This window comes from Callospermophilus lateralis, unplaced genomic scaffold (assembly GCF_048772815.1).
Source record: "Callospermophilus lateralis isolate mCalLat2 unplaced genomic scaffold, mCalLat2.hap1 Scaffold_3109, whole genome shotgun sequence".
Classification (NCBI taxonomy): domain Eukaryota; kingdom Metazoa; phylum Chordata; class Mammalia; order Rodentia; family Sciuridae; genus Callospermophilus; species Callospermophilus lateralis.
The window spans coordinates 89,280-105,080 of record NW_027513727.1 but is presented as its reverse complement, the minus strand read 5'-3'; the positions used below and the strand labels follow the sequence as shown (position 1 = coordinate 105,080).

Sequence of the window (15,801 nt, the reverse complement as noted above, 5' to 3'; positions counted from 1 at the left end):
GAAGAACTTTAACACATGTGGGAAGCTCATTTTGCTAAAATGAAATGAATGAGTATAACTGCTGGTAATTTCACCCTGCTGATGGTGTTTAACACTGCCTGCCGCATTAGCAATATGTACCCCTAAATATTAGGTGTTGGCATTATATTGAAAAGAAATATGTAGATCATGCATCAGAATTTTTCATTCACTGGGGTGTGAGTAGAATGATCTCATGTGTTAGGAATATATACAGGGACAACAAACCACAGACATCACCTGCTGATGTCATCACTGATGACCCAGTGAACTTCTACAGCTTAAAATCCATAGTTTTCAACCTGACCCGAACATAAGATAAGAATCAGCTAGGGCAGTGTTTCTAAAATTTAACATGCATGCAAGTCACTTAGGGATTCTGTTAAAAACCTAATCTGATTCTGTAACTCAACTTCTACATTTTAAATGGACACTAAGATGATATCAGTACTGCTGTCACTGAAATGCACTTCAGTAGTAAACACATACATTGTCACTAAAGGCAGGTTATCGAGCCCTTTCAGATAAATTTAATCATAATCCATGATAGGAGGCCCATGTCCATGCCTTCCTAATGCCAAGTTTTTTAGAGCTCTATAGGGGAATGTAAAGTAAAGAATGCTCAAGAATTATTATAGCACTGAACTCGTATTCACAAGACTATTTTTAAGGGCAAATGATGCAATCATTGCAAGCACATTGCACAATAAGTTATAGCAATGAATATCATTATCAACAAAACATAAAAATGTTAAAAAAACATTAATCAAAGTATTAAAACCATGTGAGAAATTCTTGGGAGGCAGAAAGATGGAAAAGAAGAAACTTAACAATCTAAACAATTATTCTGCTGAACATCATACAATCTGGGAATTAAAGACAATCACATTTGAAAGACAGACAAGAGCTCATTCACTCTGCTACCAACTCATCCAGGGTGGCTGAGGGTGACTCCAGGGCCCTGACCCAAGATCCTTTTCCCCTTATTCATTAGAGACACAGGAAGTAACAGTCTCCATAGTCTTCACCTAACTGCACCATCCCTTCTCATTCTTCCCCTTCTGCTCAGAGAAGTCTGAGGAGCTCTGCATCCCAGAGGAATACCAAGGCTGGAGGAACTCATTACAGACAAAATAATTAGCCAGGACCTCTCAGAGACTAATTCTCCCAGAGTCCTGTACTGGTGACTCATGACAGCCTCTGTTCACACCAGACCATCCTTTGGGGAGGTGAAGATGCTAAGCAGCTCAGGACAGGTGTTTTCTCATTGCCTGTTGGGGAAGGGGCAGGAGACCTGTGTGGCTGCAGCCTACATTTCAGGAGGTGAAAGTGGATGGCTGCAGAAACCATGAAGTAATCAGGGACCACATTGTGAATGTCCCAACCTATCTTAGGAGTTTAAGAGTTTAGGCTTTATTCTGTGGATAACAGTGATCCATCAATGGTCTTTGAGTAGAGTACTGCCATGAAACTCATGTTTCAGAAACATTGCAAGGATGGCAGAACCTGTTATTTCTCCCCGTCTTGCTGCTCATGGTCAGTAGGAGAGGAAGAAATGCATTTAACAAGGATTAGCGTTCTATGATTAAAACATATGCAGATATAAAGAAATCAGAAGAATAAGAAAAAATTAACTCCCCAGACCATGTCCAATTCTTCTTCATGTAATGATTAGATATTATTGTTAGCCTTTTGAAAAACTAATTGACTTCTGTACCATATTTAGCTCATTTTCTGTGGAAATTCTTGAGCACCCAGGAAAATAATCATCCCTTCCTCTATGTCATGTCTCTTCCTAGTGCCAAGAATATTCTTTCCCCACATTTGATTGGGAAGCCAGGTTTCGTGTATATAATTCACCTTCTAACCATTCATCCCTCTTCACCATCATCAGCTTCAGGATCTTACATAGTGACACATTGCAAATTTCCTTCCTAGGGACCACATCCTGATGGGTGTCACTTTTATTGGTTCTATATTTTAATAAGGTCTGTTAAAGGACTTGGAAATATAAAGTGCCACACAAACTATTCCCAGGATCTCAGATGCCACCTTCTCTATTCCAGTTGTGTGGAGTAACAAAGTTTCCCCTTGGTGATCAATGTCAACTACCCCATGCACAGTAGCAACTCTGCTGTTTGCACATTAGCTAACACATGAATCATAAAATGGTCAAACGAAGGATGGTTATATCCCTTGGCAGAAAAGCATGTCCCTTCAGAACTATACACTTCTAATGCACCGTCCTAAGTTTTCTCAGCCACTTATTTCAGTCAGTGTTGCAATGATCTCAACTGACTTCAGTGGCTACCACGTGAAAGCACTGTACATTCATCCTGCTCCATCTCACCTTGGCTTTTGCTTTAAGACATCTCTGGATCCACAGAGCAGAATGTCATGGGGAATCTCCTCAGCACTCAGACAAACATTAAAATCTACCATCCATTTTCTATGAGCTGTTGTACAGAATGTGAAAGTGGAAATCCAGTTTTTCCAGCACCAAATCTTAAAGAGACTACTGTACCAGTTTCCACCAGTACAATGAAATATCTAGCACAGTCAACTTATAAACAGGTTCATTTATTCACAGTTTGAGGAGTTAGAATGGCAAATGGCCTAGTGCAGCCTTGGCCAGGTCAGCCCTGGCATGATCATCTCATGGTGTGGGATAGGGATGGCAGAGGACAGATCACATTTCAAACTAGAATAGAGATTCCGTGATCCTTTTCAAATCATCCACAATGACCTAAGGACTTTCTACAATTTTCTGCCACTTAACCATAGCAACTCCTATACTGCAATACTTAGTCTAGGCCTTTATGAATGAGCCCTTGACAGACAGCCAACATTAAAACATGGTAAATTGGCACAGGAAAAGATCAACAACAATATCTAATCATAAGTTAGAACACTTAAAGCATATACTATAATAAATTGTCTTAGTGATCTCTCTTGCTAATATCTTTAGTTTTTAGTTGTATATGGACAAAATACCTTTATTTTATCTATCTTTTTATATGTGCCTCACATGTACTAAGGCAAGCGCCCCATCACTGAGACACAACCTCAGTCCCTCCCCCTAAAATCTTACTATACTATATTCATTCTTCTTCTTCCTGTCACACTGTATCATGATAAAATTCCTACAGGGTAAGATAAAGTGAGGTTAATGACCTAGACTTTGTTATGTAGCATTTGCTACATAATATAATGCTCACTTGAAGGTTCACTTGAACCTTACCAAGTAAATTTCATTATGTGAGGTTTACTTATTCCACAGCAATGCAAAAAAGGGCAATCAGATGCCACTTGTATAAATTGCTATGCTCCTAAGATTTTTCAAATCATTCTCAGTCTAGTACTTGATTTATTTTTATGGATTATCCAACTATTTTTCTTCAAGTCCCCAATGTAGGCTCCAACAGCACAGGATTCAGGATTCCTGTCCATTCCCTAAATGGGCAATGACTGATCATTCATCCCTGAGCTCTCCATCCCCACCTTTCCCCAAAGTACAGTAGGGTGTGATCAGTGACTTTAATCAGTCACCATCCAGGACTCTGATAATTTGCCTTGAAGAGGTCCTGGATAATTACTTTGTGCCTAATGAGTTAGGCCCGAATCTGGACTCCCCTGAGATGCAGAGCCTCTCAGGCCCGTGGATGGCTAGAAGGTGAGACATGAGAAGGGATGGCAGAGACACGTGATGACTACAGAGGATGTTACTTCATATGCTTGTAATGAATAAAGGGGAGCAAGATCTTGGATCAGGGCCCAGAGTTACCCTCAGACACCCTGGGTAAGTTGTCAATATGCCAGGTTGTATGATGTTCTGCCAGGTAAGTTTTCAGGTGTGACAACTTACCTCTTTTCCATCTAGCTGCCTTCCAAGACTTTGCCACAGAATAGAAATATTTTGACTAAAGTTCATCACTTATAACACTTTTTATTAATAAAACTGTTCATTAATGTTACTTACTGTGCAGTGAATCCTCAAAGGTCACAGCATTTTGACATACCAGGCCTGTAAGACAGGGTTCAGTGCAGTAACAGTTCTTAACCTTTCTTTATTTTACATTCACCTAAGGAGCTTTAAAAAGCTTTGCACAAGCCACTTCACAGAGATTCCAGTTAAGTTATCTGAAGGTGCTCAGTAATCTAAGTTAAACGGCAGTGTGTATATTTGCTACTCAAGTGCTGCCCAGTGATCACAGAATTGACACCACTACTTGGGTATTCATTTAAAGTGTATGGTCTGAGCTACAGCACCAGAATGAATATCTTAAGGGCAGGTAATTTCCATGTGTGTTGAGTTTAGAAACACTGCCCTACATGATTCTTGTGTGCATCCCAGAGTGAGGATATTGGATTTAATGGCTGAAGAAGAGGAAGCTCAGTGGATAAAACGTCTGCAGCTGCTATCTCTGGTTTTGTGATCCCTGCACAGGTTCTTGACACAAAGATAGTCCTGCAAACTCAAAATGTAAGCAAAAGTCTGAGAAAAGAGGTACATGATTTTCTCCTCATGTTTCTTCCCTTTATGATGCCAACACATGTTGTCCAAAGGTACAAACTGTTAATGCAGTTCTGTTAAACATCAGCAGTGGGGTGGACTTCCCAGCAGTAGGACTCATTTATATCATTTAGTGAATGAGTTTCCTACATCTCTTAATGTTCCTCCTCTGCATTTTTGATGACCTGGAGACAGACTGGGTTTTCGTTTGTTTGTTTGGTACTGGGGATTGAACCCAGAGGAGCTCAACCATTGAACCACATCTCCAGACCATTTTTTATGTTTTAGTAGAGACAGGGTCTCTCTGGGTTGCTTAGAGCCTTGCCAAGTTGCAGAGGATGGCTTTGAACCCATGATCCTTCTGACTCAGCCTCCCAAGCCACGGGAATTGCAGAGATGTGCAACCCTGCTCAACCATACTGAGCTTTATCAACCAAGGTTACCCAAAGAAAGCAGTGTGTGTGTGTGTGTGTGTGTGTGTGTGTGTGTGTGTGTGAGAGAGAGAGAGAGAGAGAGAGAGAGAGAGAGAGAGAGAGATTTTAAGGGTATAGCCCACATAGTACTGAGGATTCTTAATTCAGAAATCTGCAGGGCAGTCCTGCCTACTGGAGTCCCTGGAAGAATAGATGGTACATCATTGAGATCACAGCATTTTGGAGGCAGAATTCTTTCTCTTCAGAAGAGTGAAGTCTTTTCTCTTATGACCTTCTACTGGCAGTAGCAAGGCTCATCACATTTTGGGGGGCAATCTACTTCACTCAAAGTCCACTAATTTAAACTTCTATATATTATAAAATACCTTCATACCAACATTCAGAACTGGTATTTTACAACAGTCTGATAACAGAACCTACCCATGTTGACACATGAAACTAATCATCACATGTGATATTGACATCTGAGGAGGAACTCAAGTGAGAACTTAAAAAAATGCAAATTTCTTCTGCTTTCCCACACTTTATAAAATGCTCATCATATCAATGAATTTGTGTGGATCAATGCCTAAAGATGTTTTAAGTCATTGGTGTGACTGAAAAGTACAGTGCTTCCGACATACCCTAATATTTTTTTTTTTATAAATACAAAACTACATGTGTGAAGTTGGTGATAGAGTGTCAAAATTTAGTGCTAAATGGTGAAATCTAGTAAGTTTGTATTCTGGGAGGATTTAAGAACTGTGATTGTTTTACCTAATGGGAGTTTTCTGCCTTTGAAGAAGGAATTTTTCTCATCCTGAAGGACAGCCAACAAATATGGATGAAGCATTGGCCACATCAGTCACCCTGCCAGGAGCTGGCCTGCTACAGGCAAGAGGCAGACATGGCCTGGGAAGTCAGCCATCTACCTGTGATCAGGACATTCACTGCTATGGGATGAGAACAGGAGGCAGTGCAGACAGCAACCGAACTCAACGAGGGTGGGGACACAGGGAGGTTTAGTTTCGCAAGTGTCATAAACATCCCTGAATGATAAATCAAAATAAGACAACTGAAAGAGGAAGCAGAGGGGAGAAAGTGATAGATTGGAGGAACACCAAGTATGAAATTTTAGAGGCAATAAATTTAGATTTACAGTCCAGCAGCACTGGAGAATGGAAGGCTTGTGTCACTTGGGCGCAAGATGAGACCATGGAGGGAGACACAGCTCAGGTAACGAAGCACCATTTGTGCCCTTCAAAGAAACTTTACCTTTATCTTAAGAGCAATGAGAATATCCTGAAGCATGAATCAGGAGAGATGACCTGATTTCCATCTCAGAATGACACAATGTGAATGAATCATATTGAATGAGAAGGTATTTAAGGTGTGAGAAACAGGGGACTGACTTGAGTCTCACCTGGACTACTAGGAATGTGGTTTTTGTGATGAGGAGTGGATGAAGAAGCAGAGGAATGAAATGTAGAATATATGGAATGTGATAGATATGACTGGATTTGATGGTGCCAGAGAAGAATGGAAGAAAAAAAGTTCATACATTGTCAATTGGATCTTGCATTCCTTTATTGAAATGTGATGCAGCAGAAGAGGAGGAGAGTAGTATGGATGCAACACACCATGCTGAATTTCATTAGGAACCTTTGAGCTGAAGACACCTATGATACATCCAAGAGAAGAGGACCGTCAAGCAGTGGCATGCAGAGTTCTGTGGGTGAGAGAGACGTCTCTGCCCAAGTTTAAATATTAATCTAAGTAGTTGGCATATGGTGAGATTTTTCTTATGGTTCTATATAGAATTATAAAAGAATGGGATTTACAAAAATATTTGAGGAACATCATCCTATAAGATATTATAAAGCAGAAACCAATTACAGTTGCTAAGAATGACCAGTCAGGAAGGGAAGAGAAAATCCAACACTCCTTTTGTGACAGAAGCAAACAGATAAGTATTTAGGAAAGAATGGGCTACTGAAACATGTTGAAAAGAAGATGAGAAAAAGTAATAAATGATCATAGAGATTAAAGACACTTGAAGGTTATGCTTATTGTGATGGTGGTGGGATCAACTATTGTAGAACATGTAAACACTGTGTATGAGAAAAACATGATCATTTTCACTTGGGTTTTTAAAGGGCCTTTTTATTTCTCTTAAAGGTATTGGAGAGAGATAATAATGGGGAAAAACCAAACTCTCATCTCAGAGTTCCTCCTCCTGGGCCTGCCCATCCAGCCAGAGCACCAGAACCTCTTCTATGTCCTGTTCCTGGCCATGTATCTTACCACCGTCCTGGGGAACCTCCTCCTCATCACCCTCATTTGCCTGGACTCCCATCTGCACACTCCCATGTATTTGTTTCTCAGCAACTTGTCCTTCTCTGACCTCTGCTTTTCCTCTGTCACCATGCCCAAATTGCTACAGAACATGCAGAGTGAAGTCCCTTCCATCCCCTATGCAGGCTGCCTGACACAAATATACTTCGTCCTATTTTTTGGAGACCTTGGGAACTTCATCCTCATGGCCATGGCCTATGACCGCTATGTGGCCATCTGCTTCCCCCTGCACTACACCACCATCATGAGCCCCAAGCTCTGTCTCTCCCTGGTGGTGCTGTCCTGGGTGCAGACCACGTTCTATTCCTTGTTGCACACCCTGCTATTTAACAGATTGTCCTTCTGTGCAGACAATGTGATCCCGCACTTTTTCTGTGAAATATCCGCCCTGCTAAAGCTGGCCTGCTCTGACACTCAAGTAAATGAGTGGGTGCTATTTATTATAGGAGGAATTGTTGTTGTCATCCCATTCCTACTCATTCTTGTGTCCTATGCAAAGATAGTGTCCTCCATTCTCAAGGTCCCTTCTGCTCGAGGTATCCGTAAGACCTTCTCCACCTGTGGCTCCCACCTCTCTGTGGTGTCACTGTTCTATGGGACAGTCATTGGTCTGTACTTATGTCCAACAGCTAATAAATCTACTGTGAAAGACACTGTCATGGCTCTGATGTACATGGTGGTCACTCCCATGCTGAACCCCTTCATCTACAGCCTAAGGAACAGAGACATAAAGGGAGCCCTAGGAAGGGCTCTTTTTAGAAAGAAATTTTTCTTCTGTGTGTGTGAAGGGCTTTTAACATAATTATTAAATTAATATTCTTAGTGATATTAATATTGGAATATTTTCTCAGAATTTTCCCTCACCATGGGAACTTTGGTTGAAGTAGCATAGAATATAACTGTTCAATAGGCAAAAGAAAGGAATTTTAGAAGATCAGTGGACTAGGGAAGGTGGTCTTGTGGGTCTAGCTTTGCTTTCCTCTCTGTCTTTCCCAGTTGATGCTGGAAAAGCCTAGGTAAAACTACATTTTGTGCTCTCCAATTCTTACATTCTGAAGTTATCCCTAGATCTTTCAATTTTATCTCAAGTCAGCTTTGACTATGGTATCATTTTAAAATAGTGCTCCATAATCTGAGATTAATACTCAAGAACTTCCCAATAACTCAATCTCCCAGCAAACCTCCAGCGACTCTTACATAATATTCCTGCACAAATTCTGTCATCATTCCACCTCCTAACTTTTCTACGCCCCTTTTTTATTTTTATGTCTACATTGTCTTTTATTCTCTATCATGTCAATAAATTTTTCTAACCTTCTGTTCAATAGTGTCATTGAACAATTTTGTGTTCACTTGTAATTAACTAATCAAGGAACCCTAGAATTTATTGACCCAGCATGGGGCAAAAAAAGTTAAAGATCATGGGAAATTTTCTGTTTTTACAGTTGCCTCTCTTTTGTGTAATATTTTGACTTTGCAGAAGGTCCTTGTATGTTTTTTATTGTACCCCCATGACAATTGGAAGGAAGTAGAGAAGCTATTATGACTTATTTTCAGACTAAAGTCTAGGAAGTTCAACAACTTTTCATGCCATCCAGTGGGTCAGTTGTTAAGTCTGTGTAAGATCAGAGACTGAAAAGTCTTTTCATTTTCTCCCACTTACAAATGAAGGGGAGTAACTATTCTTTTCTAAAATTTTAGCACCACCAAGACATGGACTGTTTCTGACCTTGGTCCATTCATTTATTTAATCATCCTCTCTAACTGATGATATTCAGATCCATTCCTTTCATATAGTCTACTGATCTCACTACTTTATCTGAAGGCCAGATCTTTCTTCGAAGCTCTCAGCTCTCCTTTTTTTTTTAAAGCTTTACGAGCTATATTTTTATTTATTCATTTTTTAATTTATTCTTTTTAGATATACATGACAGTACTGTGTGTTTTTATATATAAACTTTTAAAAAGCTTATTTATTTATTTTTGAGAGAGAGAGAGAGAGAGAGAGAGAGAGAGAGAGAGAGAGAGAGAATATGAATCTTTTTTGTAGATGGACACAGCACAATGCCTTTATTTTTATGTAGTGCTGAGAATCGAACCCGGGTCCTGCCCATGCTAGGCGAGTGCTCTACCACTGAGCCACAATCCCAGCCCAGTATTGTGTATTTTGACATATTGTACATTCATGGAGCATATCTTAGTCTAATTAGGATCCCATTCCTGTGGTTGTACCTGATATAGAGTTTCACTTGAGTATTCATATATGAACATAGGAAAGATATGTCCAGTTCATTCCACTGTCTTTCCTGATGCTATTTCCACTCCTTTCCCTTCATTCCCCTTTGTCTAATCCACTAAACTGCTATTTTCTCTCTCCTTATTGTGTGCTAGCATCCACATATCAGAGAGAATATTCGACTTCTGGTTTTGGGGGGATTGGCTTATTTCTCTTAGCATGATAATCTCCAGATCCATTCATTTACTGCCAAATGTCTTAAAGTCTCCTGGGCTCTGGCTCTGGAGACCACCTGACTCACAGAAGCAACTATATTTGCAGGTGCTGTTGGGCACCCAGATGTCTCTAGCTCCACTGATGCTTGATAACAGCTGCAGAAAAACTTGAGATAAAAGGTCTTAGGTGAAGTTTCTTAATTAGACTAAGATATGCTCCATGAATGTATAATATGTCAAAATACACAGTACTGTCATGTATATCTAAAAAGAATAAATTTTAAAATGAATAAATAAAACAATATAGCACATAAAGCTTAAAATGTCAAATGGTGTTTTTATTATTATTATTTTAATTGTTGATAGCTCTTTATTTAATTTATTTATTTATATGTGGTGCTGAGAATCAAACCCAGTGCCTCACACATGCCAGGCAAGTGCACTACCACTGAGCCACAGCCACAAATGGTGGCTGTTAGAAAATATATGGTTCCGTTTTTTGGACATAATCTTGATGCCCAAGCTTTCTCTCCTCTTCTAGCATCTCATACAACCATGTCATGACCCACATGTGAAACCTTAGCCCCAGTGAACCCATAGCCAGCTAGTAGCAAAGCTGAGTCTAGAACTCACAGCCCAGGGTTCTGTCCTCTGCACCAGCTGTGTGACTGATAGAGAAAGTGGCTGGACCTTCCAGGTTTGGGGGAAGCCATGTTGGGAGGTGCAGCACCTGGTGGGTCCTTGGTCTCTGCTATTTTTCTTCAGGAGGCCTCTTCTCTTGGATTGGTCAGTGAGGACCCCGGGATTTGAGATAAAGCTTGAGCAAAGAGAATGGAGAGGAAAAGGGATTCCAGGGAACTGCTCCTCAGTGACCTCTGCTCTTCAGCTCCAGTCTATAAGGTGGCGGAGACCAGGGCACAGATGCAGTTCACCACCCTCAGCCTCCTTGCTGCAAATTAAGACAGAAGGTGGTAAGAGAAAACTCTCTCATTTCTCTCTTCATAGAGCCAGTCCTCCCCTTGTGTTGCCTGGGGAATGAGGGGGAAGTGTTGGTTTCATTGCTGGTCCTGATCCAATGGTGCCTCTCTGCACATCTGCAGGGGCTCTGTGGCTGGTTCCAGAGACTCTGATGGTTCTCTGAATTTAGATTGTGAATTTGGTGGGTCATGGTTATGGTGTCTCCCCTCAGTAATTTAATGGTTCACTTTGGCATGCCCTGTTTATGGGAACCAGAGTAAAGTTCCAAAGAGAAAATACAAGACAGTGATAGCACCTAAGAGCAATGATCAGAGAAGGGGACTTTCAGTCTCCATTTCTCCACGTAGAGATGATGCCTCCTGGGGAGTCAGGGTCTGGAGAAATTTGTGGAAGTTGTCTTTAATTTTAGACCAGACCCATGGCTGAGTCATTCTCAGAACTGATACTGTTCCTTGCATGAGTACCATGCAGGGAAGCCTTCTTCTCTAACAGTTCAGCTTTAGGGTGGATAAAAATTACCCAGAAATATTGTTTAAAAAAATGCAGATTTCACGAAATTTTTTAGAGGTTATAATTCAACTGATCTGGGTGGTGTTCAGGAATCTGTATTTTAAACAAGCACAGGGGGATTCTGCTGCAGTCTTTCACTGACCCCGGTCACAGGCTCTATATAAGCATCTCCTATCACAGTAGCCTCAGTTTCTAGTCTGTCTTGACTAGTTTGAGGAAATGAAGATACAGTGGTGAGCAAGCCAGAAAGGGAGCTTATTTCCAGAGGGCAGGGTGAAGGCAGTGGAGAAAATAAACATCAACAAGATAACCTTAGCAAGTAGAGAGTGCCACGAAACTAATAAGCACACAATATGATGGAGAATAACTCGTAGGTGAGGGTGGCTTTCTTATGTTACTTATTTAGTTAATTTTTTGGTGCTGAGGATTGAACCCAGAGGTGGGATCTCACTAATTTGCTCAGAATCTTGCAAAATTCTTGAGGCTGGCCTTGAACTTGGGATCTTCCTGCCTCAGCCTGCCGAGTTGCTGGGATTACAATGTGCACCATCATTCCTGGTGAGGTAGACTTCTTTAAATGAAAAAGTCAAGAAAGACTTCTCTAGAAGACATTGGAACTGACTTTAAAGTTGAGACTTATTAATAATTTAATTGGAACTGAATTATATTTATATTTTTTAATATTGTTTTAGTTGTCAGTGAACCTTTATTTATTTGTATGTGGTGCTGAGAATCGAACCCAGTGTCTCACACATGCTAGGAAAGTGCCTTACCACTGAGACACAACCCAGGCCCTTGTATTTATATTCTGATTTAGAGAGAGTAAGAATTTTCGTGATAATCAATTTTCTCAGCCTGGAACATGGCATATTTTTCCATTTTTTATATCTTATGAATTTTCTTCATAAATTTCTTTTTTAGCTTTCTTTCTATAGGTGTTATGCTTTACTTGTACTTGTTTGGAAGTATTTCACAGTTTTTATTCTTGGTGCTTTGCTGCTGTGTTCAAATGTTTCCCCCATCTCTAGTTTGAGGTTGCTAAAATTGAGAAAATCTATTTCATATATATTTCTTGTATCCAGGTTCCTTTGAGCAAATAATCTACAGATACTTACATAGCCCACCCTCAGTAAATATCAGTTGAATAAGTGAATGTCTTACTGCTTGTATGGGAAACATGATCTGTTCCTGCCTCATGGAAGAGTTCCCGTTTGTGGGGAGAGAGGCATATGAGTTCATGGAGAAAATGGGAGGGAGAGGTCGATCTGATACAGACAAAGAGAAGAGCTCAAGTTTAGAGTTTGAGAAAATAGGGTTTGAATCTTTATCCTACCACTACAAAGCTGTGTGGATTCTGCAAGATCTCTGAACATTAATTTCTTCACCTGTAGTTGGAGACAATAAATGGTTTCTTCTTGATACAAAATGAAGGCTAAGCAAAATAAGACAGAGCACTTTGGGTATTGCATCCTGACAGTAAGCTTTCAATAGGTGCTATTTAGTATTTAATAGAGTTTGATGACTGTTTATCTTTGAAATTTAAAAAAATCCCAGGATGTGTAAATGTATGAGTCTTTTTATCCTTCAGAAATTATGTGCAGAGTGCATAGAACCATTTAGGTTTACAAATGTGTGACCCTTCCGTTTTAGTAAAAATTGCTTCTGGCTCTAATAATTTGCTTCCTTTGGGGTTTCTCAAATTCTCGGATTGGATCTTGGGTCTCTATTCCCTTTAACTATGATTTATTTTCTCATTATTTTAATTTGTCTCCTTCATCTGAATTTTTGGGAGGAGTCTTACATTTGTATTTTACTGCTAGTATGGGAAACATCATCTGTTCCTGCCTCATGGAAGAGTTACTGTTTGTGGGGAGAGAGGACATATGAGTTCATGGAGAAAATGGGAGGGAGGGGTCCATTTGATACAAAAAATAGACCGTCCTTTCTCAAAGTGTCAATACAGATATCATCTGCACTCCATGCAAGTTTTCAAAATTCACATTTTTATGCTAAAATATTTTAAAGTAAATAATAATTATTGTAGTATCAGTCCCCTAAACATTTATACTACATCTTTAAAAATGAAGAAAAAAACCCCTCAAACCTTTTATATCCCAAATAACATTTTTACAACCAATTAATGAATAATTAATCAACAACTCTTTATTATTATCTATCTCTAGTCCACATTCAACTTTCTCCAGTTATCCCCAAAATTGTTCTTTCCGGTTGGTTTGTCAAAATAGGAATCCTATCCAGGACTATGCATTGTGGCTGGTTGATAAGATCCCTGCTGTGGATATTTTTAGTCTGTGACAATTTATTTTTCACAGCAGTGACTACATGAAGAGATAGACCCTCTCTCCTCTTTTTCTTAGTCAAGTTCACTGACTGCAGCATCAGCATCACCTGGAACTTGTTTTCTCAAATTTGCAGGTCCCAGCCCAGGCCACTTAACACAAAGCCATGTTGACCTCCGTGTCCATGGTGACAGGGCAGTCAGATCCTTCTGATCATTTCTTCCTAGCTTGTTTCTTGGGATCCTGTATTCCTGCAACCAGGAGTTATTGATAGAAGTCTGATTACATTTAAGTTACACATTTTGGGCTAAAATTCATCATAAGATGTTGTGTGCCATGATTGACTAATGCTAAGAACTCCTACTGGATTTGGGGAATACATCTCTGTTTTCCTCTGTGACCAGTTGGGTATTTGATGTGATGTTAGTTTGGTATCCTACAATAACTATGTCTCCATCAGCCATTCATTGAATAGTGTTAGCATCATTTTATAATCTCATTTATCTTTCTTGAACTGATCCTTTAATTAGAGTTTGAGAGTTTTCTCTCATAGGTCTTGAATGCCTGTTTTGAAGTTTTCCCCCCTAGGTATTTTGCGGCCCCCCCACTTTGGTTCTTATTTGATATGAGTTCTTCTCTTTCATCACATCTTCTATCTGGGTGTTGTTTGTAATGTGAAGAGGATTATTTTGTATACGTTGATTCTATAACTTGTGACTGTTATCAATGTTCTTTGTTCTTCAGGTTTTTTGTGTGTATTATTTAGAAAATCTTTTCATCTGTAGATAGAGATAATTGTACCTTTCTTTCTTTCTTTTTTTTGGTAGTACTGGGGATCCAACCCAGGAATACTTAACCACTGGGAAACACTACCAGCCCTTTTTATTTTTTATTTTGAGACAAGGCCTTGCCAAGCTGCATAGGCTGGCCTCAAATTCTCAATCCTCTTGCCTCAGCCTGCCCAGTCATTGGGATTAAAGGCATGCACCTGTCTTTGCCTTGCCTTTCCATTCTTATCATTTTAATTGATTTTTCCTATATAATTGTCTTATAAGTTCTCTAATACAATGTGAAATAGGAATTTTATCCTCATATTATTCTTGACTTTAGTATAAATGTCTCCTTTGTTTCACTACTGAGAATTTTGCTTTTTCATCATTTTTTTTTTTTTTTTTGGTCCTGAGGATTGAACCCAAGGGCACTTAACCACTGAGCCTCACCCCCAGCCCTTTCTAATATTTTATTTAGAGACAGGGTCTCCCTGAATTGCTTAGAGCCTCGATAAGTTGCTGAAGCTAGCTTTGAACTCACCATCCCCCGCCTCAGCCTCCCAAGATATTGAGATTACAGCCTCCCCTACTGCCACCCGGCCCCAATAATTTTTTTAAAACAAAGATTAAATGAGTTAGAATATATTAAATATTTAAAATATTTATGTAGTATACTCTCAATAAATATATGAATACACAACCAATGTAACTGCATATCATGTATAACTACAAGAACGGGATCCCTAATTAGAATAAGTTATATTCCATGTATATGTCAAAATATACTCTATTGTCATTTATATCTAAAAAGAACAAATAAAAAAATATAAATAACAGACAAAAATTTTTTAAAATAAAAGAAGTTGACTTTTTAACAAAGATAAGCATATTTTTATCATGTTGATGAAATATTCACTGATTTTTTTTAAGTCAGAAGTGTGTTGCATTGTGATGTATTCACATGTGCACATAGCATAGTTTGATCAATTTCATATCACATTGCATTCCACTTTTATGTATAACTATAATGCATGAATTTAATGCATGAATCTGGGGGAGGGAGAGTCGGGCAGGAAAGAGGAAGTTTGGGGGACTGAGGTGAAGCATTATATTTCATGAATGTAGGATTGTGTCAAAATGAACCCCAATATTATTAATAACTATAATGCACTAATACAAATATTAAAAATTAAAATATTTTAAAAGGAAAATGATTGTTCAGCTTGCTTGAAGCCCTAATCATAAAAGCAACATTTGACTAACCTTTCTCCCCAAGAAGTACATGGGTGTTGAATGGTGTTAAATGTCTTTTCACCATTCCCAAGGATAAGAATATTATTTTTTCTATATATAACCAGCTCTGCATTCCTGGATTTATCTCCTCTGTGGTGAAGATGCAGTATTTTTTAAATGTTCAGTTGGACCTTGCTTTTATTTTTCTGAGACTGTGTGTGTGAATACTTAAAATTAAGATTCTTCCGTGATATATTTTT

The 15,801-nt window shown here is 39.2% G+C and overlaps 1 protein-coding gene across 1 annotated transcript; it reads left to right on the top strand.

The window, feature by feature from the left end:
- Nucleotides 1–7,141: 7,141 nt before the first annotated feature.
- LOC143386995 (olfactory receptor 1E5-like) lies at nt 7,142–8,101 on the top strand. Its single transcript, XM_076841716.1, has one exon. The coding sequence runs from the start codon at nt 7,142–7,144 to the stop codon at nt 8,099–8,101; it is 960 nt and encodes a 319-aa protein (XP_076697831.1).
- The last annotated feature ends 7,700 nt before the right edge of the window (nt 8,102–15,801 follow it).

Coding starts and splice junctions, on each gene's coding strand:
- LOC143386995 (XM_076841716.1), top strand. CDS start 7,142: ATGGGGAAAAACCAAACTCTCATCTCAGAGTTCCTCCTCCTGGGCCTG.